The 24,694-nt window shown below is 39.4% G+C and overlaps 1 protein-coding gene across 4 annotated transcripts in view; it reads right to left on the bottom strand.

Moving 5' to 3' along the window:
• Positions 1 to 24,101, bottom strand: part of HEATR1 (HEAT repeat containing 1) — a 39,523-nt gene extending 15,422 nt beyond the window's left edge. For 2 of the 4 annotated variants that reach the window (XM_082306476.1, XM_082306478.1), the window contains exons 1-26: positions 24,060 to 24,101; positions 23,638 to 23,816; positions 21,455 to 21,671; positions 20,357 to 20,498; positions 19,732 to 19,833; positions 18,659 to 18,799; positions 17,868 to 18,079; positions 16,474 to 16,607; positions 15,557 to 15,665; positions 15,095 to 15,205; positions 14,521 to 14,638; positions 13,200 to 13,307; positions 12,676 to 12,771; positions 11,575 to 11,663; positions 11,065 to 11,276; positions 10,665 to 10,786; positions 9,927 to 10,124; positions 8,095 to 8,281; positions 7,672 to 7,820; positions 5,177 to 5,369; positions 4,467 to 4,639; positions 3,957 to 4,124; positions 2,857 to 3,099; positions 1,960 to 2,091; positions 1,446 to 1,552; positions 164 to 307 (exon numbers count right to left, since the gene is read on the bottom strand). In XM_082306476.1, coding sequence (XP_082162602.1) covers positions 164 to 307; positions 1,446 to 1,552; positions 1,960 to 2,091; positions 2,857 to 3,099; positions 3,957 to 4,124; positions 4,467 to 4,639; positions 5,177 to 5,369; positions 7,672 to 7,820; positions 8,095 to 8,281; positions 9,927 to 10,124; positions 10,665 to 10,786; positions 11,065 to 11,276; positions 11,575 to 11,663; positions 12,676 to 12,771; positions 13,200 to 13,307; positions 14,521 to 14,638; positions 15,095 to 15,205; positions 15,557 to 15,665; positions 16,474 to 16,607; positions 17,868 to 18,079; positions 18,659 to 18,799; positions 19,732 to 19,833; positions 20,357 to 20,498; positions 21,455 to 21,671; positions 23,638 to 23,779 — 3,749 coding nt within the window. In that variant the 5' untranslated portion in view covers positions 23,780 to 23,816; positions 24,060 to 24,101. Of the gene's footprint in view, positions 1 to 163; positions 308 to 1,445; positions 1,553 to 1,959; positions 2,092 to 2,856; positions 3,100 to 3,956; positions 4,125 to 4,466; positions 4,640 to 5,176; positions 5,370 to 7,671; positions 7,821 to 8,094; positions 8,282 to 9,926; positions 10,125 to 10,664; positions 10,787 to 11,064; positions 11,277 to 11,574; positions 11,664 to 12,675; positions 12,772 to 13,199; positions 13,308 to 14,520; positions 14,639 to 15,094; positions 15,206 to 15,556; positions 15,666 to 16,473; positions 16,608 to 17,867; positions 18,080 to 18,658; positions 18,800 to 19,731; positions 19,834 to 20,356; positions 20,499 to 21,454; positions 21,672 to 23,637; positions 23,876 to 24,059 lie in introns of those variants that run through there. The other 2 variants (XM_082306477.1, XM_082306479.1) reach the window with 2 other exon arrangements.
• Between the last annotated feature and the right edge of the window lie 593 nt (positions 24,102 to 24,694).

Genomic DNA, 24,694 nt, shown 5'->3' with positions numbered 1-24,694 from the left:
TTCCCCTCATCTGATTTACCTAAAAGAAGTTCAAGTAAAAAAGGCAAGCTAAGCTACAAAACATGGCAACAAAGCAAAGAGAAAGCAGCCCATATTTTAACGCTTTACAGTGTCTGCTGCAGAAGAGAAAGCTCAAGGACTCGTGTTATGGAGGCACGTTTACCGGCTCAGCAGGTTAAAAAGCGCAGGTACCAATGCCTGCGGACGTTTAAGTTTCTTCTTATGCTGCAGTAATTCCAGAATAAGCATAACCCTCTGCCAGCTGAATTGGCTTGTTTCTGGTGCCAGTTCTGCATCTTGAGGCTTTCTAAAAAGATAAGACAAACAATCAGGATATACATTTGCAAAGAAAATAGTACAGTGTTTCAGGGAAAACACAAGTGTAAGTAAAAAAGACAAATTTTCTTTCACACAGTAATATCATTTACTGTTTCTCCTGGGAGAGGTGGCAATGTGTGGGCTTTTCATTGAATTAGCAACACATTTTAAACAATGAACAGAAAATCCAGACCAAACTTGAAAAAATGAACAAGTATAGCATGCCTTCTGTGTATACAGAAGTTCTATGCAATGAAGCAGACTTCTGTGGAAAAAAAATTAAATCTATTACCAAATAACTGTCCAAATGCCAATCTGCTTGCCATCCAGGAACTTGCATCTTTGGAAGTACTAGCTGTCTAACCACGGACTGTGCAGGCAATGTGAGTGTGTGCACAAGCAGGCGTGTTCATAAACTCTGACAGACACAGTTTACAGACAGATCAATCTAATGGGTGATGATTATTAAAAAAGGTCAAGTGAAGGAAAATAACAACAGCTATTCTAGGTCAAACCAAGAAAACCAACTCAATATCCTGTTTCAACAATGGCTGACAGCCAATGCTTAAAGAAGAGAATAAGTACAGTGGACAAAACAGCTCCTTCCTTATGAGAATGGAGAGAAGAAACAAGACTAAGAGATCTGAAAATTATTGATTATATTAATGTTTTAACTGAAAGAAAATACCGTTTTTTCAGTCAACTAACAGGAACATTTTGATGACCGTCTGTAGGCTTCAGCCATGTGTATGTAATTTGTCCATACGTCTTAATTACTAACCAAGTTTAATACCTACAAAAATGAATCTTGTTCAATTGTGTCAAGCCAGATTCTATAACAGCAAGCGTCAACATTAAAACTACTGGATTGTTTTGCTGTTGGGTTTTTTTGTTTGTTTGTTTTGTTGTTGGTTTTGTTTTGTTTTTAATTTTGACTGCAGTTCCATCAGTTCTCAAACAGCAACACAAGTTAGTTTTCTCCTGCCAAAAGTAGGTGAGAGTTATTTTACTGTGCAGGGGAAAAGAAGAAATATATGCTTACGCTTTCAAAACAAACTGCCATGTAGTAAAACAAGTGGCGTTTTCAAGCTGTACAGATAATATTTTTGAGTTTCTAGTTATATTACCTCTGTTGCTGCATTTTCTGCCTTCTAGTTTGCTGAACAGTGGCCAGACTTTTGGTTTTCTCAGGAGGCTCCAGTTCTCTGACAATCTGCTCAGCACACACTGAAATCTGAAACAAAGAAAAATAATGCAAGTACCAATGAACAACGTGTCATATCACACATCTATGCCCCCTCCTTTTTTTTTTTAAAACACATCCCTTTCATACACATATGGGTATATAATCCACATATTCAAGTTGTATCCCAGAAAATGAAAATCTGTGCAGCAGAAAGAAGTGACTTCTGCTGAATTCATTCACATAGTGTAGTAAGTGACTGATGCATGGCTTTTAAAGAAATACCTTCTAAGTGCAGTCATTTAACAAACTTTTCATGGCATTAACACAATTATATTACGTGACAAATAGTTTCGGATTCCTTTCATGCTATGAATGATACAAACAACGAGTGTAGCAACATAGAACCACCGCAACAAGTTTGGAAATATTTCTATGTTCTGGAGTTTGCCACTTACCCCTTTAAACACACTGCTAATAGTCTGGGCACAAAGCGGGTTCTTGCAGTTTAACAGTAGGTCAAACAGTACTTTTAATAGCTTCTGTTGCACCATCCCATCTGACACAGCTGCAAAGAATGGTTTAGTAATCTGCAAAACGGAAAAAAGAAAGGATGCAGAGAGGTTTACTGTAAGAGGGTAACAAAATCAGAAGCTATAGAACTTGGGTATGTTAGATTATGTACAACACACCCAATCCCACCCACGTATGATGTATGAACATAAACTGTAAAAATTTGCATATTAACATATGCTTTTGTTCTATATCCAGGAATCCTTAGATGCAAAGCACGTACTTCTGAAATATCCATCAGACATACCAATTCCTGACATTTTTCACACAGCTTGCCTCGGGGGGGAACAAACTTGATGTTGCCAGCCTTTGGTAAGTATACACTAATACCTGGCTACTAGAAGGCCTGAATTTGTAGCCTCCTTCAAGTGAGACTATTTCTCACCTACTGTATTTTCTTGACAATTTTTCCTCAGAAGAAAAACATGAAGTAAAGCTCCTGCCTGACTGACAAAAACTAAGGAGAGTGGAACAGTAGTATCTGCAGGCAATGATAAAGGTATTCACCTTCATGCAAAGGCAATATTTCTATTCTGTACTTGCCAAAATGCAAGAATGAAGCAAGCAGCAATTTCTCCTTCTGGTAAGTTTAAGAGAGAAAGTTTTGCAGCCTGTTTAGATGTTTCAAAGACACTATGGAGACTTTGAAAACTTGTACTAAAAGAAAGACAGGTCAAAAGCTATGGACTCCTTAACGCATAGAGTCCTTGTAAATCCAATGCTAAACACTGCTATTTGCTTTAAGCATAAAAATAAATTAAAGATCTTTCATAAAGTCATACCTGCCCAAGGGCTGTGATCTGAAATGGTGGAATTTCTTCATAGATTTTCTTTGCAGCATGCAGACTCTTGATAAATAAATCAAGACTCTGCTGATTCTTGCACAAGAGGGCTGCTGAATATTCATTAAACTTTCCAAGGATGAGATGCAGGAGAACAACTTCATCTTTCAACATTGCCTCAGGTTTCTTAAAGACCTTCTCTAGCAACCGGTCCAGTGCAGGCAAGAGGTGAGAAAGAATCATCTGCAAACAGAGGAAATTCATAACCAAAGTTTTTATCTGTTCTCATTTTAACAAACTTCCAATAGCACAGCTTCATTTTACTGCAACATCTCCCCTCTGCTAACACACTGCATGTAGTATTTTATGCAACAGCTATTCAAGATGAAGAATACAAGACTTACTGTGAGATTACCACGAGTACATGCTCATCTGCTACTTTGCTATTCTCCTTTGCGGAGTAGTATTTCATATTTTTAAAGTATAGAAACAAGGCAATTTTTTTTCACCGACTTATGACTGCTGGCTCCTACAAAATCCAAATGTGAAGCAAGAACGCTCATCTTCTCTGCAGTTCACAATCCTTTCAAGACACATACAACTGAGTAGAGCATAAAAATTCATAATTTAATTCATTTTTTTGAACATTGAACTCATGTATTTTCCAGCACTTAGAAAATTCTGAATATACTAGATAAGAGGAGGTTAATACATACAAATGAAGTTGATAGTACTACCTAATAGGTTACAATTCTGTACAGAAAACTCTAAATTCACTGATATCTAACCAAGGTAATACATTTCTTCTGGAAGATTCTTCTTCTGAAACAGTCTTTTCCAGACACATCGAGGGAGTTTCCTTAAGAACTCCAGTGCAAAATTCTGCAGCTGTTACGTTCCTGAATGGAGCATGCAAATACTTTATGCTTCAATAAATCATACTTTGCAGCACTACTGTGTATTGTTAGAGGTCTCAACTTAATGCCTAATAGTCTAATACATTATGAAGTTATTTAACAGCATTATTACTAAATGAAATCCGATTTCAGCATTTCAATCAAGTGCAGAACCCAGAAAACAACTAGAAAGGTGGCACTCACCTCACCATGGACTTCATGAAGAATTTTCATTACGTTTCTGGCAATATATGATGGGAAAATAGGGTTCTGTACACAATCAAGTATGCTTTCCAAAGCTTCCAACAATTTTTTCTTCTGGGATTTCTGTTTTGATTGTGTCTCAAGCTCCTCAAATAGAGTTTCCATAATCTAGTTCATTAACAAAGTAAAAATTAAAGTTCTTTCCCTTCAATAAAAACGACTTAGAATGACATTTATTCAATGCTTTCATAATGCAATCTAGATACAAACAGAATTCTTCATCTGTAAATAAACCACAAGTTAACATCTCTTATTTGACTGATATTCTCAATTCTCTGTATGTAATAAATCACTTGAATGTTTATATAGTCCTCTAAAAAAAAAAATCTGTATACTGTAATATACAAAGACAACGAACTTTCCCAGTTAACTTGATTTCTTTTAGAAAAGATGGGAGCTCAGAGCAGCAGACAAAACTTGTATTAATGTACACCTTAATAACAAAAATACCTGTGCTATGTATGTAGGGTCAGATATGATCTCTTCTGTCTTTTGCTCCAAATGCTGAAGAACAGGATGAAATAGAGACTCCTTTACCCCTCTCAAGGAATGGAGGCAGTTGAGAGCAGCCCTTCGAACTTCACTCACAGGACTACCCAAGTTAATTAGCAAAGATATCACCACTGCAAAAAGAGTGAGGAAAGGAAGGAGGAAAAGACAACAGAATAAAGTGAGAAGTCAGAATTTTACTGTATCTGTCCCTGAAGAGGCATCAACATTACTTTGGAATTAAAAAGTCACCTCTTTTCACTATAAACCTCTAGATTTCACAAAACCTACATGAATCTCACAGATCCATGGCTCTGAACTTCTTCATCACAGTCCTTATATTTGTGTTTAAGCTCAGGAAGTTCATATATTGCTACTGACTGCCACATCCTTGTACTGCACAGAAAGTAAGGTGCTGTAACTGACTTCAGCACAGGAGCGTGTTTCTTCAACACTTTTAAGATTAAAAAAAAAAGTGGTTTCGCCTACTCCCAAGCTTGGGCTAGTAACTGCAGCAGTGAGTCAGCAAGAAAGAGCTGTCTCAGCCTAGCGCAGCTGAACGTAAATAACTATAGATACCCTTGACGGTATAAAATACAGTAAACTTGCACAAAATTAAAAAATACTGTGATTAAGTCTTCAGATGAGAGACAGATACTGTTTTACCTTACCTGGAGACGATGGCAATAGCAGCTGTTTCTTTTTTTGGTATGTCTGTGATTCAAGCAGTGCATAGCCAATATATAGAGCTTGAGTCTGTAGCATTGCGTTGACTTCATAGTTCAGATGATTTGAAAGGTTATAACTGTAAGTCCATAAAATTGAAAGGAATTCAAAGAGAACCTCTGAATCTTTTAGATGTACCTTACATTTAACACAAAAAAAAAAAAAAAGGAAAAAAGAAAAAAAAGAAAAAAGCACTTGTTTAATAATTTTAATTTATTTGGCAAACTGCTACTTAAAACATCCGATAAATGACCCAGATCAGAGGGGTATACAGAAAGAGAACTAAAGAGTCAGAAACAGTGTCTTTTGGGAAGAAAAAGTTATTGAGTAGATGCTTTTGGGTAAACAGTACTTGCATGTGTATGCAAGTCCACATGTTGTTTAATGGCTGGCTTATTTAGTTTAACAGATAACTTGTAGTCTATAGGTATGTAAATACAAGGGATTTTTTTTTAATCATAACAGACTGAAAACACATCCATATGAACATTTGTATAGTATGTCAACTGCGTAAAAAAAGTTATATGCAAAATAAGGCGAAATAAAGATTTTCTATTTCCTGTTTCATGCAGCAGTAATCTTTTAATATTAAAAGTGCTCTAAGTAACCCCTGACTTTTTCATCAGTCATACAAAATGATTTTCAGAAATCTATAAACTAGCATCTCAGAAGCATACAATTTCCTTGTACAGCACAGCTTCCTGTGCTGAATATTCACACTAAACTTAATTCTAAGAATCTGTCCTGGATTGGCTGTATAGGCTTTATAATAATGGAGCATGGACCAAAATTAACAAACTCTGAATCATAAATGTATCACTGACCATCACAGACACAGGTCAGAGTGCCTCCCCGCCCCCCCCCAATAGTCATAGCTGCTCCAAGAAGATTAATTCAGTTTTTTTACACATCTACATCCAATTACCTTAACTTTGCTTTAGGACCTTTCTGTCAAAATTTAATGAGGATAGCTTCTGATTTTGAAGCAGTTACCTTGTCTCCTAATAGCATCCCAAATCAAGTTAAAGTTCTAGCTTACTACATGGTCTGGCAATAGCTAGCATGCTTTCTGTCTGCAAGATGCTCTCTGGAATTCTAAGAGCTCTTCATTCATCAAACTGGAGTGCCCACTCAACATCCCGCAGACTGAACAACAGCTTGCTAGAACAACTGATACAGCTTCTGACATACTCTTGCCCATTCTCTTTTCCACAAGTCCACGAAGACCTATATTCTAGTTATATTAACTGTTCTAGAGTGGGCAAAAATATCTTTCTTGTCTCTTTCAAATTGAACACCCTGAAAATCAGCAGTACTCCACAAATGAAAGAAGCCAATTATTACTGCAGCTGTTGCCTTCACTAGGTCCTAGGACATTACTAACCCCATTCCACAAACCTTCTGTAGTCCCTCCTTCTTCTCTTCTTCTGTGCAATATCACCCAGCTTGCTCAGCCAAAAATCCCACCAAAATAACGTCCTTGCTTCCCTGCTGACAGCCTTTAACTAGACAGGCATTGAATCAATCTCTCCAACAGCTCAGTGTCAGTACAATTTCACTAGATCTTGGAGTGACTGATAATTAGACAGTTACATACAAGAATTAACATCAGAAACAAGTTTTGTTACGAAATCGTTGCTATTCTTTCATTCCTCTGTTTGTGTTTGTCATGTGCTGTTCTTGATGAAACAGCATCAAATTCCGGTAACAGCAGCTTTGTGTCAATGACTTGCTTCTCTTTTCCTCAGAATGTACAGTTATTACTCCCTGTCATCTAAAATCCAGACTGCTGTAGCCCTTATTCTCTTCACAAAAATGTGTACCACTCAATGCAGGTGAGAAAGCATGAGATGTTGTTATAAGGAAACATGCAATATCTTCTAAAACTTTTCCCTTCAATTTTTGTATTTAAAAACTAACAAATTTTACAAAGCACCTTAGAGAATCCCTGGACGTTGGCAATTGCTGAGCCGGGCTCCGGCTCTGCTCAGCGGCCCAGGCAGAGAGATTTTATTGGACTTTGGGAGGCTGCAGAAAGAGGGAGCGCCAGCGTTTGTGGGGCTGTGAATGGGGTTGCCTGGCTACTTGAAGAGCAGCAAGAGCTTTTGGTCCTGGCACAACTGTTTGCTTTGCTGCCAGATAGGGCCAAAACTTTTAGCTCAAACTTCAAGTTCTTCACCTTGTCCTGCAAATCAGTGTTATGTTTTCACCTTTGCCTCAACTGGTCCCTTTATTGTTTTTTTACTTTAGTTTCCTATTACTACATTTAATTAGGGTTAACTAACCAGCTGAAGCTTAGACTTTCATCTGCTCACAGTCCTAGCATGCCACAAGCAGTGTTGCATGATCAGTTCTCCCTTTTTCTCAGTTTTCCGTAAAATTATGTAACTGCATAATAGTTGGTGACTAATAATTCAGAGCAACAAATGCAAAGTAATACCTTGAGTAAGAGATTCATCAATGCTCTGTACTGAACAGCATCACTTCCCTCACTAGCTCCACAGACAAGTAGATCAAATAGCCCCAACAGGAGGTGCAGGTAGTCTTGGCTATCTTGATTCACAGATTCAGGATTCCACCAAGCTCCCTCTAAAAAAATATAGGTTATAAATAAGACACAGTGGATGCATATGAACACCTTCAGAAACCAAGAGAAAACAGACACCTCTAGTTAAAAGACGACAATACATTTGGCTGATTTCATGTTCACAAGTAAGTAGTCTTTACAGATCTCAGTAACAACAAATGGAGAAGGTTAGGGAAGCAAGGCTTGCTTGTTTCCAACAACTTCTGAAGACAAAAAAAATTAACCTTCCTTCTTCGCTTTGTTGATATAAAAGACAGTCAAAACCTTAACACCTACCTTTTGAAAAGAAGGACAGAGGAGGTTTTAGGCCATTAATGAAGTTTTTCAATAAAAACAGGAACATGGCTGACTCCTCTGCATGAGCACTCTGATCACTATTGAGCTTTTCTATATATGCAGTTAACAAGTCCTTAGGCACCAAAGTTTCCTCTGTTGTTTCAACAGGCCAATTTAGGGGAGTTTCCTGTGAATGAACATTCCTTTTAGTGTATACTGTCACAATTTCATCCAAGAGAAGACAGAAATATAGCACTAAAATTCAGCAATATTTAATTTCCAACCTCAAAAGAGGTACCCTTATGAAGTGAATTCCATTTCTGATTTTACATTTAAGCTTGCCTCTGCAGTTTTAAAACCTATGCCAGCTCTTACTACCACAATTAACAGCATACGTAAGTGAGGTAGCAAAAGAGTAAAATACCAGCCTCTCTAAAATATCTCCTCAAAGGCATTAGGAGTTACTCACAGCATTTTGTGGACATTCATTTTCATCCTTTCATCTAGCTCTGTTCTAGCAAAATAATCCATATCTTTCAGATATTTGTGTATATAAAAACTCTTTAATGGAATAATCTGATGTCGGAATAACTAATTACCATGTATTGCTATGTGTATGTGTGAGGGGGTGCACACACAGAAACACAGCCCTGCTCACGTGGGTTTCTTACACACGAAAAAAGAACAAACTGTTTCAACAACAAAATAAATCAAGAAAACCCCAATAGGAAAGATGTGTAAAAATAAGGCAAAGAAAGGTAGCAGAAAGATGCAGAAATACTCTTTCTGAACATTGTTCCTTCTGATGGCTCCTCCTTTTGCCTCCAGGTTACCTCCCAACGAGTGTCAATGCAACTGCTTATGGAGCTGCACAATAAACCAAAACTCAACAAATTCAGGAACAACACTTTCAATATCGTTGCAAGGACTTGCTTGAGGTTGCAATTCACAGAATCACAGAATGGTTTGGGCTGGAAGGGATCTTCAAAGATCATTTAGTCCAACCCCCCTGCCACGGGCAGGGACATCAGGTTGCTCAAAGCCCTGCTCAACCTGACGATGACCACTTCCAGGGACGGGGCATCCACAACTTCTCTGCGTAACCTATTCCAGTGCCTCACCACTCTCATAGTAAAGAATTTCTTCCTCATATCCAAGCTCAATCTACCCTCTTTTAGCTTAAAACCATTGGCCCTTGTCCTATCCCTACAGGCCCAGGTAAAAAGTCTCTCTCCATCTTTCTTATATGCTGCCTGTAAGTATTGAAAGCCTGCAAAGTAAGGTCTCCCCCAGAGCCTTCCCTTCTCCAGGCTGAACAACCCCAGCTCAGCCTTTCTTCATAGGAGAGGTGTTCCAGCCCTCTGATCATTTTCATAGCCCTCCTCTAGAACCACTCTTAGCATAAGCTCTTTTTCATACTCAACTGCATTTCCTTCTTTCCCCTATTGAACAAGCCAGCAAAACCTTTACTCAATGACTAAAACCCCTGATACTCCTAAGCCAAACAATGACACCACATGATGCCACAGGGTAGCTGGCAGAAATGCCCCAAACTTTGTGCCAAGCCCACAGCACTGAAACATTGAACCAGCTGATGGGATGCTAGCCTAAAGGTCTGGAGTTCTTCCTTTTTTAATGCAGACTCACTAGAGTGGCAAAATGTAAGAGCAATTCTTAATGGCAGCTTCTAGTACTGCTGCCAAGTCTGTGTTTTTGCTTTGAAAAGAAATGAAGGCGAGATTTTCAGTCCTTCTCAAGGTTTCTGAACTCCAATAAAAAAAAGATTTCTCCATTACAAAGAAAATGCCCTCTCCAAACTGTTTCCATCTTACCTCTGCAGGATCACAAGCTCTGAGATTTTTTATTTTTTTATCCAAGAAACGGAAGACTCTGATAGCCATGGAAAAATAACTTTCCTTCATCTGTGTATTGCAGCAGCACTGAACAAGCACTGAACCAATTATATGAGTAGTCACTTTCTGTCTCACGCTGTCAGATTCCATTTCAGCAACAAGTATCAGATCATCAACCTTAGAAAAGGAAGTGGATGAAAAACAACAACAAAAAGCCTGTAAGACAGCGGGACTTCACTATGACTTTACACCGTGTTTCATTTGCATGTCAAATTAAATCCTTGCTACCTTCCATCATCGGTAACAAATTACTGTCTGCTGTAATGGTATTCTTCCGAGTACACAAACGTCTGTTTCTATGAACTACCCACAGGTATACTTGTTTATTCTCTAGTATTTTATTTCAGGAAACTAAAAATTCCTGGAATTTAGTTACATTAATAATTTGTCAAGTAGTTAATAGCTTTGCTTCTTCTTTTCCTTATGTTAGGGTAGAAATCTGTTTTATTTAGATTGTATTGGCGTTTGATATTTTTTATATACATATACACACACACACATATACATATATATGTATGTATTTGCCTAGCAGCTTGATGATGGCATAATAATGCTAAGAAGCGCACATAGAAAATTCTCCTATATGACATTTGTTCTACTACAGCGATCACCTGGAAAGTAAGATCTCTTAAGATTAGGGTAACATGGTACACATACCATTTGCAATAGTAAGGAAGGGTCCCCTGAAGTCATGTTTTTAGAAAACAGCAGAATCATTTTTGTGTTGGCCACTCCAATCAACTCTGCAGACTTGCTAGATTTAATTGCCTCTTCAAGAGCTATTCCAAGGGAAAAAAAAAATAATAATCAGGCAATCTGGTATAAAAATCACATATTAAAACACTGGTGGCTCAATAATATTTAGAAACAGTCAGAAATGTACTAGACAATTTCTTCATCTTTTCAAAGAGCTTTTTAAAGAACTGTTTGCACACATAGCATGACAGCTTATCAGTGACAGCCAGTCTCCTTCAGTAAGTGCTTAGGTTCAATAAGCACAACGTCCTAAATTGTCACAATTTTTCTTTTACCAAGTCAGTTACAATTAGTGCTTTACCTTCTGGCCAGCCTTTCAGTAAAGGGTGTAAGCGGCAGAGATCAGATTCTGACAGACAAACAGCCATTTTCCAATCTGAAGATTTTGAATTCTCATTTGTGATTACCATGAAAGGTAACAACCGCATTACTGCTTCATCTAGTAGTTCTTTTTTCTCCTTCAAAATCTCCTCTTTGACTAAAATTTTTATTGCTCGCTCCAGAACCTTGTACCTAAAAGAGAACAAGTGGTGTTCAAAACCCATTGCTCAATCATACTAGCAACATTTCTTTCATTTGTTCTCCATTTGCGGTGGTGATTTTCTGAATCCAAATAGCAGTGAGAACAAATAAGGAACTCATGGGAAACGGTATGCAAATAATTGAACATTTCTCTTGTAACTCAGCATAGATATAGCATAACAAGAAGTATTTGAAGTGAAAAATACGATTTAAAGTATTCTTTAGAGTTACATTTTTAAAATTTAATTTATACAGAAAGAATGTAGACTGAAAAAAGGCACAAACATACCACTTTCCATCCTTTGAAAGATCAGCTCTCTGAAAGATGTTCAAAAGACTTGATACTACTACTTCTGGATTGACTTGTTTCCTGAAAATCTGAAAAGCAATCAAGAAAAAGAAATGAAAGTATAATAAAATACAAAATAATTTACCATATCATAATGGAAAATGCATCTGCTATACCAAGAGGAAACTGGGATCAAACATTACTAAATGCATTCCTATTGATGATCATGTAATAAAAATATTATCAGGGTAAACAGAAGTTATAAGGCTGCCCAGTATGCCCTCTTGATATGCTGAAGTACAGAGAATTTATTGAATGCAGAATTGTTTGGTAAAATTCATAAACAATAAGCAAAACATTTTATAATTAAATAAGAATTGCTTTTACTTTACATAGCATCTGTATAACAAAAATATAAGGTACATTAACAAAAAATACTGAAGTTTAAAGAAGCACTCGTGCTTCTATTCCTATTTTTTAGTGATTGAGAATGAATGAACACACAAGACCAATTATACTACTGCTAATAATATTCTCCACTACTACTAGCAGAAGCAATAAAGACAGACTGTTACTCTAGCTGGAAACAATCAGTACAATGCATACCAAAGTCCTATCCAGTAAACCTGAGCTGGAGTTCAGTACTTTGCCACTATCAACTGATCAAATGACTCTCATGTGGAAAAACTCAACTGAGCACTTCTCACTAGCGTAATGACTTGTCACTGCACCATTTTCCATCCAAAAGGCAGATGACATGGCTTGCGTTTTTACAGAAGAATGTACAGGATAAGTAGGAAGCACACTTCAAATAATAATCAAGATTAAAATATGCTTTAGTAGCTACATAAAACACATCAGTAAATTCAGGTTAACTGCAAACACTTTGGGAAAGATCAGGAAGCAGAAATTTGGGGGGGAATTGTGAGGAGATAAACAACACAAGCCTCCTAAATTTGTGCTGCTTCATCCTATTAAAGAGCAAAAGCCTTACACTAAGGACATGAGCAGAAGAAGGGCAACCACAAAGAATAGGTTCCAGACACACATATTCAAGACCAGCTAAAATCTCACCTGACATATCAAAAGATACACACTTACCTCCAAAGAACTGAGAGCAGACATTACAACATCTCTGTTGTCATCCTTGAGCCGGCCAAAAATTGCTTCTTCTATGAAAGACTGATCAAAGCCCTCCTGAAAAAAATAAAGGAAAAGAAGAGCCAAAAGAAAAAAAAAAAAAAAATCATTTGTTGGTAGCACAACTTACAGGCTTTTAATGAAATATCTGAATACTAGAACAAGAAAAGCAGTAACATCATCTAAATTAAACCTCAAATAACAGGCAGGCTAACTTTCAACAACAAAAGAGAGAAAAACAGAAGTATCCATTAACATAGATTCTATCTTAGACTACAAGCAGCTTAATAAACAAGAACTACATCCAGACTCCAGAATAGAGGGAAATGGTGAAACACCTACTGAAAACACTATGAAAAACAGTGAGGATGACATATGAATAGTTTAACGTACCACTCATCTTCAACTGGTATGTCTGGCAAACAGCTTTTTGAAGGCATTATATGTTAAGTCAGTTTTGTAAGCGAGAGATTCAGGACACAAACCTTTGATGTTTCAATAACATCTGTCAAATGCTGAAGAGCCAGGACCCGCACAGCTGGCTGAGGATGATTCAAACTAAGCAGAAGGGAGGTATCAGAGTCTTCCAGAAACTGAAATACAGATTTCAGCGTGACTCAATGCATGGTAAAAATACTTTAAGTATATATAAAGATAACGACAGAAATTCTTTCAGCAAGTTTCTGTACCAGAAGAAAACCTGTATAATTCAGACCCAAAAAGCATCAATTACAGAACAATGACGTTGTAGTTTCAACTTTAGTCTTCTTCACTTTGGCAGCCAGTTTTTGGAATATAGCTTGAAAAGTACAGTAAGCCACAGACACCTTTTTGTCCTCGAAAAGCACTACACTTATCTAAGGATTCTGAGAAAGCTCTAGTGACAATGTCAGTGTGACAGAGCACAGATAGAAACTGTTAAAAAGGCATCCCTGCCAGTCCAATTGTGGGCACTTATCTCAGGAACCTTAAAGGCTAGAAGAGAGTCATATGCCTTTGTTCTGCACGCCTTGTTTTTCTGTTAATCCACTTGTTATTCAGTCACAGAATCTGTGCCTTTGTTAAATCAGTACAAAAATACACGAAGCACTTCTTTATGTAGTTTATCATCTTTTCCTAAGTGCTTTCAGTCTTTCAATCATTGCAAACAATAGTCATAATACTAACCATCTCTTAATAATAAATTCCTCGGACAGATCTGTTGCACTCATGGTTATTCTGTGTTAGGCTGAATTTCAATTGCTCTTCAGAAATGGCACAGGAAGAACTCTGTAGTCACTCTATTCTTCCATGTTACTGACTGTAAACATTCATAAAATCAATGCAACAAAAAGGACTGAGCCACCTCCTCTCAACAGCGATAAAGTTGTTTGTCAGCTTTCCCAAAACAGACACCTCTGATGCTGACAAAACCTTTAAGTAAGATGAGGCCTTGCCGGGCACCACCATGTTGTCATTACCAACCACTACAGTATAGATAGTGGCTATGTTCCTAAGGAAAAAAATCACTGATAGCAATCGGAGCAGGTGGAAATGTATAAATTTTAACCATTAAAAAAAGCTCACACTCATGACTGTTCATGATAAACACTAACTTAAAAGATCTGATAGCTTTTGATTTTACCACAGTTTTGATCAAGCCCCCCCAAAAAATCACATTTAAGTTGGGTTTGTTTTTTTTTTGAAGTGGGAATGACAGAGATTTTGTTTAGAAAGAGGAAAAGTGAGCAGAACTTTGGCAAAATATCAGCCTTCTAACAGTAAAACCAGATAAGAGCTAGGAACACGAACTGAGCTTCTACCTACCTTGTATTTGCCACAGCTTAATGAAAGAGAAATAAATTGGTGAAAAAGATTTTGGTCAGCCTCATCTGTGCAATCTCCCAGATGCTTCTCCAAGACAGAGTCTAAGGCTTTAGGATACCTGCCAACAGACAAAACCTCCAACATTTTCCACAGAGCATTACAGAAGAACACGCATTTACTAGAGAAATACAGGGAAATACAAGGAAGCTGAATGCACACGCACTCATCTGAACCAGCTATTTTAAGTAGCGTTGCAAAGGCAGTCAACCATTATGTCTTAACACGGTTGAACAATATGCAGACCACTAGGATAAATAGTGAGCAGAAAAGGTCATGCTACACAGCAAACAGCTGTACAAAGCCAGTAGGTCTGTGTCCATGTATTACAGTGATAACAAAACAAATAAGAACAGATCAGTAAAATAAAATTTGGACAAAGATTAGGAAGCAGTTATTTTTACCGTATTTATTTGGGCAAGAATACTGTGCTTACTACACCCAATAAGCCAAGATCATAGCTGACATCACCACTCTACAGACTCTACAGGGTCTGTCATAGAAAAATGGAACTTACTTTCTCTCAAGAAGTCTGATAAGAGGAAGCATCTTTTGATTGAGTGCAGCCATTTTGGTGGGATTAGATTCGATATCTGTACCATAGGAGATAAACTCTTCAAGAAACTTGCTAAAATTACAAATGAAAAGAAAAAGCCACCATTTTTGGATAGTACAGTTTTCATTAACGTTATAAAGCACACTGCTAAACAGGTTAGGGTTAATACACATTACTTATTGCAAGTACAGACTTGCTCCTGGCCTGAAGTTTCCCTCTGTCCCACAAGTACTCCCACAAGTGCTAAAAGCATGGCTCTTCTGGATTACTGAATGTTTCAGTTTCGAAATCCAGGTTTGGAGTTAACTTATGAACTCAGAAAAACATGCTCCTATAATGCTAATGCCACTGTCAGGAATTAGTTGTTATTAAGCCAGAAATCACTGTAGTACAGCAGAAGAAAAATAATCGAAGTTAACTCACGAAGCCAACAGGTGATCTAAATCATTTTCCAGTGGTATACTCTGAAGAATAGCTTCAAGATGTCTGATGTAAATCTGATTCTCTGTCTCCTCAGATTCTTCTTCTTCCTCTAAGGACAACGTGTAATCATAACAGATGAACAATAGTCTGAGAATAACCCCCTCACACTGATTAAAGTTAATAGCTTGTATGGGCATCATCATCTGGTGAACCAGGCACACGACTTGGAGACCACAATGTTCATTGATTGCTAGCACTCTCCGTGTGCTGCTGGCAATGCTTTATATCAATGCCATTAAAATGCCAAAGGCTGTATTGCTATCAATAAATTCAAGTATGCTTTGGAACGTTCCGGACCTGCTACCACAACCTGTGCCAGCAACTCCCTACAGCATTCCCTGGCATGAATCTGGCCCTTTTCAACAAAAGAGCTTTCCCAACCATGATTTGGCAGTTGCAAGTCCAAAGTGCAACAGACTTACTAGTGCAGACACAGGCTACTACGGCATGCCAGTCAGCCTCGCTGTCCTGGACCGTTCCCGGGCACATTTAATTCACCAGATAAACACAGATCGCAAACTACATATGGGCTGCATGTAATCTACCTAAAAATTATTTTGCAGTACTACAATACATCTCTAGGAGTCAGAAATTTCATACATCGAAATTAAGTTACGGCTGAAATACTACAAATCAACATCTAAATAAAAGTGATACAGATATAACAATGCCTAAAATAGCCTTCTCTGTAGGACCCGGAAAAACCAAAAGCAACACACACAAAAGCTCAATCAGGTCTTCACATGCATTGGTGCTGTTTTCACAGCAGAAGCAACTAAAATTACACAGCTATGACACTGATCACAGCCATCTGTCCGTAAGACTCAAGAAAATTGTAAAAATGTATGCTAACTTACCCATATCACTTTTCATGACAGCGCAAACAAGGTGAGGCAACAGGTAACGCAGAAGAGGAGAGATATCATAGCCTGCTGAAAGGCCTTGCAAAAGTGTAACCAGTTCTGGGGTTTTGCACAGATAATTAAATGGCCTGCACAATGGAATGGGGAAATAAAAAAAAAAAAAAAAAGTATGTATGCTCATCTGAGTTACCAACACTTTCAAACCATGCAGACTGCCTAAGGATTCAATTTTCAGCATCAGGTAACAGCCTCATTGTAAAGAAATGCTGAAAAGATTCAAAGGGTTTCACTTCCTTATTGCCAGAGGTTTACTGGTGCATTTAATATCTGAGAAGAAAAGAGGCTACTGCCAGTCATGTTGAGCACAGCTGCTGTGATAGCACAGCAAACATACATATGTTTTTGTGAAGTTGGTAGTATAAGAAAAAAAAAATACTTGTATGGATTGCATGAAGAGATATCCTCACATTGCAAGGAGCCTATCTATTACCCAGCAGAGCAAAAGAAAGGGAGGAGAAATAATAGCTCAATGACAGGAGATCCTCAGAGAGTAGAAGCAATTTCCCTTCCTGCTAATAAAAAGTTTCTCTCATCTTGTCTCCTTTGATACCCGCCTGGCTGGATGCTGCATAATGCATCAAGCATGCCTCTCCTTAGCTCCCCACACCTTAGCTTTTAACCCATTTTCCTCTTCTATGACTGTATTCAAGTATCTGGCAGGTAATCACTGTACTTATCCCAGGAAAGATATATTCTATTGGAATACCTGTGCTAACCTCTCTGTCAGCAAGCAAACTCCCTGTAGCATGCAGGACTTCCATCACTGTGTTCAACTGCACGTTAACAGCGCTAGCTAACTGTACCAGGGTAGGGCAGACAGATTGATGGGAATGAAAGACTACACGCACTTCCAGAAGAACACCTGACTTGTGGGACCAAAGAAGCAGTGGTATAGAAGCACTTATACTTCAGGCGTTATAAACTATATGAACTCAAAGCCCTTCCATTGAAGGGACAGAACTTCTTTTTTCCAAGCTCTTCAAATAACCTCAAATTTGCCCTACCATTATTATGCTGGCTTCTCTTCCAGGATTCCCACTTTCAAGAAAACCTCTGACTGGCAGGGTTCAGTTTTGCACATTGACAGCAACCCTTTACTGAGGGAAGTGGCAGGAGAGGGATCACTCGCACCACTGTGACTCCTTAGCTGTTACGAGCATACAAATTTTCAAAGTAAGCCAAAGAAACTCCTGAGCCCTTTGAAATGTCAACTACCAAAATTTCTGATAGGAAAGTATCCCTTTAATGAGGAGGATAAAAAAATTTAAGTTATCAAAGTGCAGTCTGAGCTTTTAAAAAGTGGGAAAACTCAATTCACGTAGACTTACTTTTTCCCAAGTTTGTCTCCTTTCTGAGTTTGTAGAAGTAGGTTCAAGCACGCCAACCCATCCCTGACTAATGCGGGCACTTTAGATAATGTCTTGCTTATCTGTAACATCAAGGAATGCACCAAGGAAGTCTCCACTGTCACTTTTACCGTGATCTGGCAGATTATCATGTATGTGGCAGCTCTGTAATCCTGTATAGAGGATTTCAAGCCCTAGGAAAAGAGATAAAGGTGGATTTTTAACACACACAAATTAAACAAAAAGTACATTAGCATAAAAATAATTTTCATTCTGACATCCATGGAATCACACTACATTCTTCTCCACGTGTTAACTTTTGAGGGATCTATAAACTCAACTTTCAAGAAGAAAAAGCTGTCACGCAGGGTGTACACATACAGAAGACACATTCATTGACTGCTGCTCTGTTTGCTAACAGAGCAACAATCCTGGAGGAAAGAGAATATTAAAGCAGGCTGTCCACCCTGACTCCATTTCCTCATTGTTTAGCGCGATAAGTCTCTAAGGCAAAGAGGTCCATTCAAACTGTGTATCCATTTCTCACAGCTCCATTCCTCATGCCGAGTAGGAAACAGAGTTCTTAAAGTGCTCATCTGAGGTGCGAAAAAACGCCATTATTCACAGACCTTCACCTGCCTGTTTCAAAGCAGGCTAAGAGTGGTACGATCCATTTCACATAGCATGTCCCTCTTAAATGTTATCTGCAGAAAGCATGTCAACACAACACGGTACACTTCATCACACAGGAAGGAAAACAAAGCTTCATGTACCTTTTGGATGTAAGGAAGCAGCATAGAGACTATAGTGTCTGTTATCTTCTCTGCGGCTCCAAGAGCTGATACAATGGTGGAAGCATAAAACACAAGAAGAACTCTCAATTGAGCTGAGTTGCCAGGGCACTCTGAAAAGACCTGGACCACAGAAAAATCAGTTGTTCAGACATCAGGAAAAGCAGAAATGCACATACAGCTTCTCTCAAAACCAGTAACACCTCAGAACTCCAGCATGTAAGCTCTACTGGCTCCTGCTGGCACAACTTAAGTCATCACCTCCTCCTAGCAGTAAGCCTCACCAGAGGTTACTGCTCCCCCTTGCAGACAAGGCAGAAGGAAATGGGTGCTATTCCTCGGCTACTGTAGTTTATCATAATAAGGTAACCTAAATCACTTGTGATTTTGGTGTAATGCTCAAGACTGAGAACTGGACAGCCAAGAAGCTGACTGGAATATGTTTAAGACCCTCTACTATATCTGTGAACAAATCCCGTTATTGTGTGTGCTTTACTTAGTTTGACAGTACATACATTCTAGTTCTCTAAATCATTGGAACTGTAGTACATCTTACCCTTCTGAGACTATAAAACTAGTTCTCCATTTGACATTAACTGAAAAAACAAATAAATCCGCTCACCTTCTAACATTCTCAATTTTAAGTTCTCATTAATATTTGAACACATATGTATAAGACACCCATGACACCCGCCAAAAGAGATACCCAAATTCAAAGCACAGTTACAAACTAATAGCAGGAATGACTTTCTAAAAGAAATTAAGACAATGAAGTACTTTGAAGCAATAAAGTATCTTTAAGTAATACAGTATTGCCAAATTGTTTTGTCATGGCTCATTGGTTCTCAGCCACTTCCTTACAAGAATTTCTGATAGATTGTCATCTATACAAATAATAAGAAAAGAAATTTTCATATTGTTTACTAACAAATGACTCCTTTTACTACTTGAGATGTAATTAAAAATATCAGTAAATCACATAATACTATACAAACACAAAGATGGGGAAAACCAAGTGACAACAAACAAATAATGTTTTAGAATAAATGAACAACCTTCACAGATTTTGCCACCAGCCTGCAGATGAAATCCATGAAATCCAGGTCTTTGTAGCAGTGTGTAATGACAGTACCCCTTGCCAGTGGGACTCCAGGTTTCTTTACATGGTGAAAAAAGTAAAATTAGAACACTCAATGGTAAAGTGAAGCACGCAAAGTAAAAATTAGTAAAATCTCTAAGTGAATCCTACCGATCAGTTAACACCATTTAAACTGAAATAAGTAATGGAAACCCACACACCTTTCTGGAATTTTTTGTATCTACATTAAGACAATGAAGAGCGTTACATATAATCTATATTCAAATAAACATATATTTTAGTGATTAACGTATCTTCCTAGCAGTAGCAAATACTTGCACCTTAAAAGCATACTTTAACCTTGCCAAAACAAAGAGTAATTACAATCAAAGCTTTTTATAATTAACTTTATATTTAAAAAAAGATAGCAGAAACAACAGGTGGGCATCCAGGCTCCATCCCTGCAATTAAATCTTTCAGTACAGTTCTACAACTAACCACATGAACAGGTGGACCATATTCATAAACCTAGCAACAGAGTCAAGATATTGTTAATAAAGTCCCTCAAGTTTCTCCCAACTTGCATCTGTTAAATACTTTACCCTTATTGGATCCATCCAATGCCATTTATGAGTTGGGCTTTTTATATTTAAAAGTTGAATAACTCTCACAAATAGGTTAGTCTCATGATATGGCAGAACACAACCAATTAAACTATCTTGATTGTAGAGATGGATGTGAAATCTAAGGGAAAAAAGCATATATATATATTTATATATATATATACACACAGTTAAAAATTATCTGGAAGTCCAAAAAAACCAGACCCAGCCACCTTCTTCTCAGAACACCTGGTTTACTTGCTTTTAAGCAAGATGAGAGAGGATTGTCATACTGACTCAGACATATGGTCCACATAGAGTCCGGAATCCCAAGGTGGCCACTAGCCTGTATGTGCTAGAGCAAAGAAAGTGCTAGCAATTTTTTTCCTCACTCTCAATAAGTTTAGGTCCCTATAGGACTTAAGATTCCCTTAGTTTCTTCCGCATAGATTTCAATATTAAACCAGACATTACAATAATCTAGTATGAATTTCAGTATAATACATATATTAAAAAAATTGTGATTCAAAGGTTGTATCAACAAAATTGCCCAGTCTTTCATGATGTGAAATATTACACTTTCTGCACCTGGATAGGTTTATTTATATAAATAAATACAACATCACTTCACAAAATACTTGGTTTGTTTTTTCTTCACACCTTTCTACATAACCTTGAATTAAGAATACTTAGCTCATGTTATAATACAAGGGCATGCTATTTATGGTTCACAGTTAATATTGAAAATTAGCTATTTTACAAAGCCCATCGAAAAGCATATTACATAAATGCCTCTCTAGATCCTCTGTAAGATGGCTAGAGCTGGGCAAATTTGGTGAAAGCCAGGCAAGGAAATAATTGCTTTTATATAAAATATCACAACAGATCAAAATTTTCACAGAAATTTATCAAAAGACAAAAATCCACTTCACAAAGAACATCTGGCCCCATAAAGACTAAGCCCAAATGGATATTTTTAACATTTTAACCTGTATTTTCAGAAAACTGAATTATTCAAAATTTTTCTCATGGGGAAAAAAAAAATCTGGCATTTCTAGTAGTCTTATCTATTGACATGTAGGATATTCAGTGGATTACCTGTGAATCAGCCATTCAAGGCACTTCTGGGCTGGCTTAAGCATAAAGTAAGGGGACAGGTGAATCAGGAACAACGAAATATTCTTATTCAGCTGCTGATTTACTGCTTTAGACTGAACACTGCGTTCCAGGCCTTTGGACGTGGAACTAAACAAACTGGACTGGAACACTTCAAATGAAGGATCAATCCCCATCAGCTCTTCTAAGCCAGTGCATCCTGTGGAAAAAAAAATGGAAGAATGCTTGAAACTCAGTAGTTTTATTCACCAGTCCTACCCACCTACCTCCTCACTGGCATATCCAACTTCTTTGCTATACTGGTATGTGTCATCCTCACTAAGCAAACCAAACCAATAGTAAACAGGTCTAAGACCAAAACTTTTGTTACGCTTGAAGTATTTCTTAACTGATGAAGAAAAAGAACATTGACAAGCATCAGCGGTGCGCTCTTGCAGCAATGAAGGCCAGCAGCATCCTGGGCTGTATTAGTGAGAGCGTAGCAGGCTGAGGGAGGTGAACTGTCCCCTCCATTTGTGAGGCTGCATCTGGAGTACTGTGTACAATTTGGAGCTCAGCAGTGAAGAAAAACATTGCTGTGTGGGTGTGAGTCCAGCCGAGGAACACTAAGATGGTCAGGGGACTGGAAAATAACACACAAGGAAAAGGAGGAACTGGGTTTGTTCAGCCTGGAGAAGAGAGAGTCAAAAGGAAACCTTCCTGATGTCTGTGACTTTAATGGGATATAGTGTAGGTTATCAAGAAGATAGAGCCAGTCTCTTCTCAGAGGTGCACAATGGAAGGATGGAAGGCAACAGATGCCAGCAGGAACATAGGAAATTCCAAGTCAATGTATGGATTATTTTATTTTTAAACACTGGGGAGATCAAACACTGGATCAGAGGCCCAATATTGCATCAGAGACCATAAAACCTCCATCCTCAAACTCAGCTGAACACAGGCCTGAGCAACCTGAGCTAACTAGCCCTGTACTCAGTTGGGCTAGTACTAGATGACCTTCAGAGGTCCCTTGCAGCCAAAATTATTCTATGATTTTATGTGGATGAAGCAAGCAAAGGTGCCTCTTTGAATAAATTAAAATACAAAAGTACACCACTGGAGAACCATTGGAATTATTTCTTTATCTTACACATGCTTGTAAATATTAATGGCTAAGCACAAAGCAGACAACTGCAGGCAGCTGGCTGAAATATGTAAGAAAGAAATGATTATATGCAGCAGTTCTATAGTAACTATTTAAGAAACTAAAAAATACTGTGTTGCACCAAAGACATAGATATCTACAGTCTTGTTACTTAAAATTGATATAAGATATCAATCTTTCTGGTTTCAGAAAACAGCTTTCTTATTCAAGAAGTATCACATTCCTGGGTAAAGTTGTATACAAAAAATGGAAAGAGATAAGGACAAAGGATTTGAAGTGCGCAAATACAGCAACGGCTTCTGCCACTTTACATTATTTGTGGCCATGTTACCAAAGAGCAGAGCGTCAGCATGTTTTCATGAAATCACAGAATTCAGGTTGGAAGGTTCCTTGGGAGATCTCTAGTCCAAGGCCCTGCTCAAAGCCGGGCTAGCCCTGAAATCAGACCAGGTTGCTCAGGGCCTTATCCAGTTGGGGTTTTCAAAAGGATGGAGAGCACAACCTCCCTGGACAACCTGCTCAACTGCTTGACCATCCTCACATTGAAAAAGCTTTTCCTTACATCCAGTTTGAACCTCTACTGTTTCAACATACGCCCAGTATCTCCTGTCCTCCAGCCATGCATTCCTCTGGAAAGCCTGACCCATCTTGAAACCTCCTCATAGGCATTGGCAGGCTGCTATTAGACTCCTCAAAGCCTTCTCTTCTCCAGACTGAATGAGACCAGAGACATTCCTCCCACCAGCCTCGTCTTATAGGGCAAATTCTCCAGCCCTTGACCACCTTGGGGCCCCCAACTCTTCCCAGTTACCTTATCCTTCACATGCCCAGAAATGTGCTCCAAGAGGACCTGCTCCATGATTTTCCCATGGACCGGAGCGATGCTGACTAGCCCGTAGTTTCCTAAATTATCCTTTTGGCCTTGTTTGAATATGGGTTTGCCCTTCCCATTTACCTTTCCCCAGCTGTTTTTTGGATAGATGGGTTTTAAAATCACTGGCATCTAAACAGCCAAACTCACCGATTGCAAAAAACGTGTCCCTGTCAATCCCAGCGGCTTCCTTGGGACTGAAGAGCAGCGATGCTACTTCGCTGCGGTTTAGGAGGCTGGGGTCGTTCTGGGGAAGCGCCAGCCGCTTCAGCTGCTCCGCCAGGGACGTCATAGCTCCGCGTTTCGAGGAAAGCAGCCTCCAAAGAAACCTAACGAGAGAAAGCCAAAGCAGGCCGGCGGCTAAAGCGGTTGCACGGAGACGCGCCGTCTCTCTCCCCCCCGCCCGCCGCTGCCGGTGCAGGCCCCGCTGCCAGCCGCCCCTCGAGGGTGCGCACACGCGGGGATGGGCCGGGCCCAGCCAAGCCGGGGAAGATGAGGGGCAGCGGCAGGCGGTGACGCACGTCCCGGTCCCGGTCCCGGTCCCGGTCCCCGACACCGACACCGACACCGACCTGGCTCTGCGCCCCTCAGCGCCGCTCCCTGCGGGGCCCCACGTGGGCTGCGCGCGCCGCTGACCCGGAAGCAGCCGCTCCGGCGGAAGGGGAAGTTCCCGCCCCCCGCCGGCGGAGCGCCGCTGAGCATGCGCCGTTCCCGGGCGGGGCGCGGCGCTGCTGGCGCGTGGCTGAGGTGCGCGAGGGAGGCGGCCGTTGTGGCCGTTGTGGCCGTTGTGGGTGGTTTCGCGCATCCGGGCGGGTGCTTGGGGAGCTGAGCGTCCGTGTGGAGGCTTCGTGCAGGTGTGGGGCGGGGGCCAGGCTGCCTGCTTTGGGGAAGCAGCCGGTCCGGGCCACCAGTCGAGGTGTGAAGGCCTGCAGCGCCGGCGCAGAGATGGAGAAGCCTCAGCGAGGTGTCTGTGGCAAGGCGCGCTGCTGGCTTTGTGCTGAGCCCAGCAAGGCAACAGCCCGGGCTGTGGGTGGGCATCCACTAAACGGGGTCAGCCCTTAATAGTAAGGGCGCGCACACCTGGAGTTGTTTCACCGTAGGATTTTTCCATATCTGGAGTGAGGGATGCTAGGGGAAGTGCAGGACGCTCATGAGCAAAAGGTCTTGAAAGCTACTGTAGTGTGTATGGGCTAGATCCCAGTTGCGG

Source organism: Platalea leucorodia, assembly GCF_965183815.1.
Source record: "Platalea leucorodia genome assembly, chromosome: 3".
In the NCBI taxonomy this organism is placed as follows: domain Eukaryota; kingdom Metazoa; phylum Chordata; class Aves; order Pelecaniformes; family Threskiornithidae; genus Platalea; species Platalea leucorodia.
This window is presented reverse-complemented; position numbering and strand designations above follow the sequence as displayed.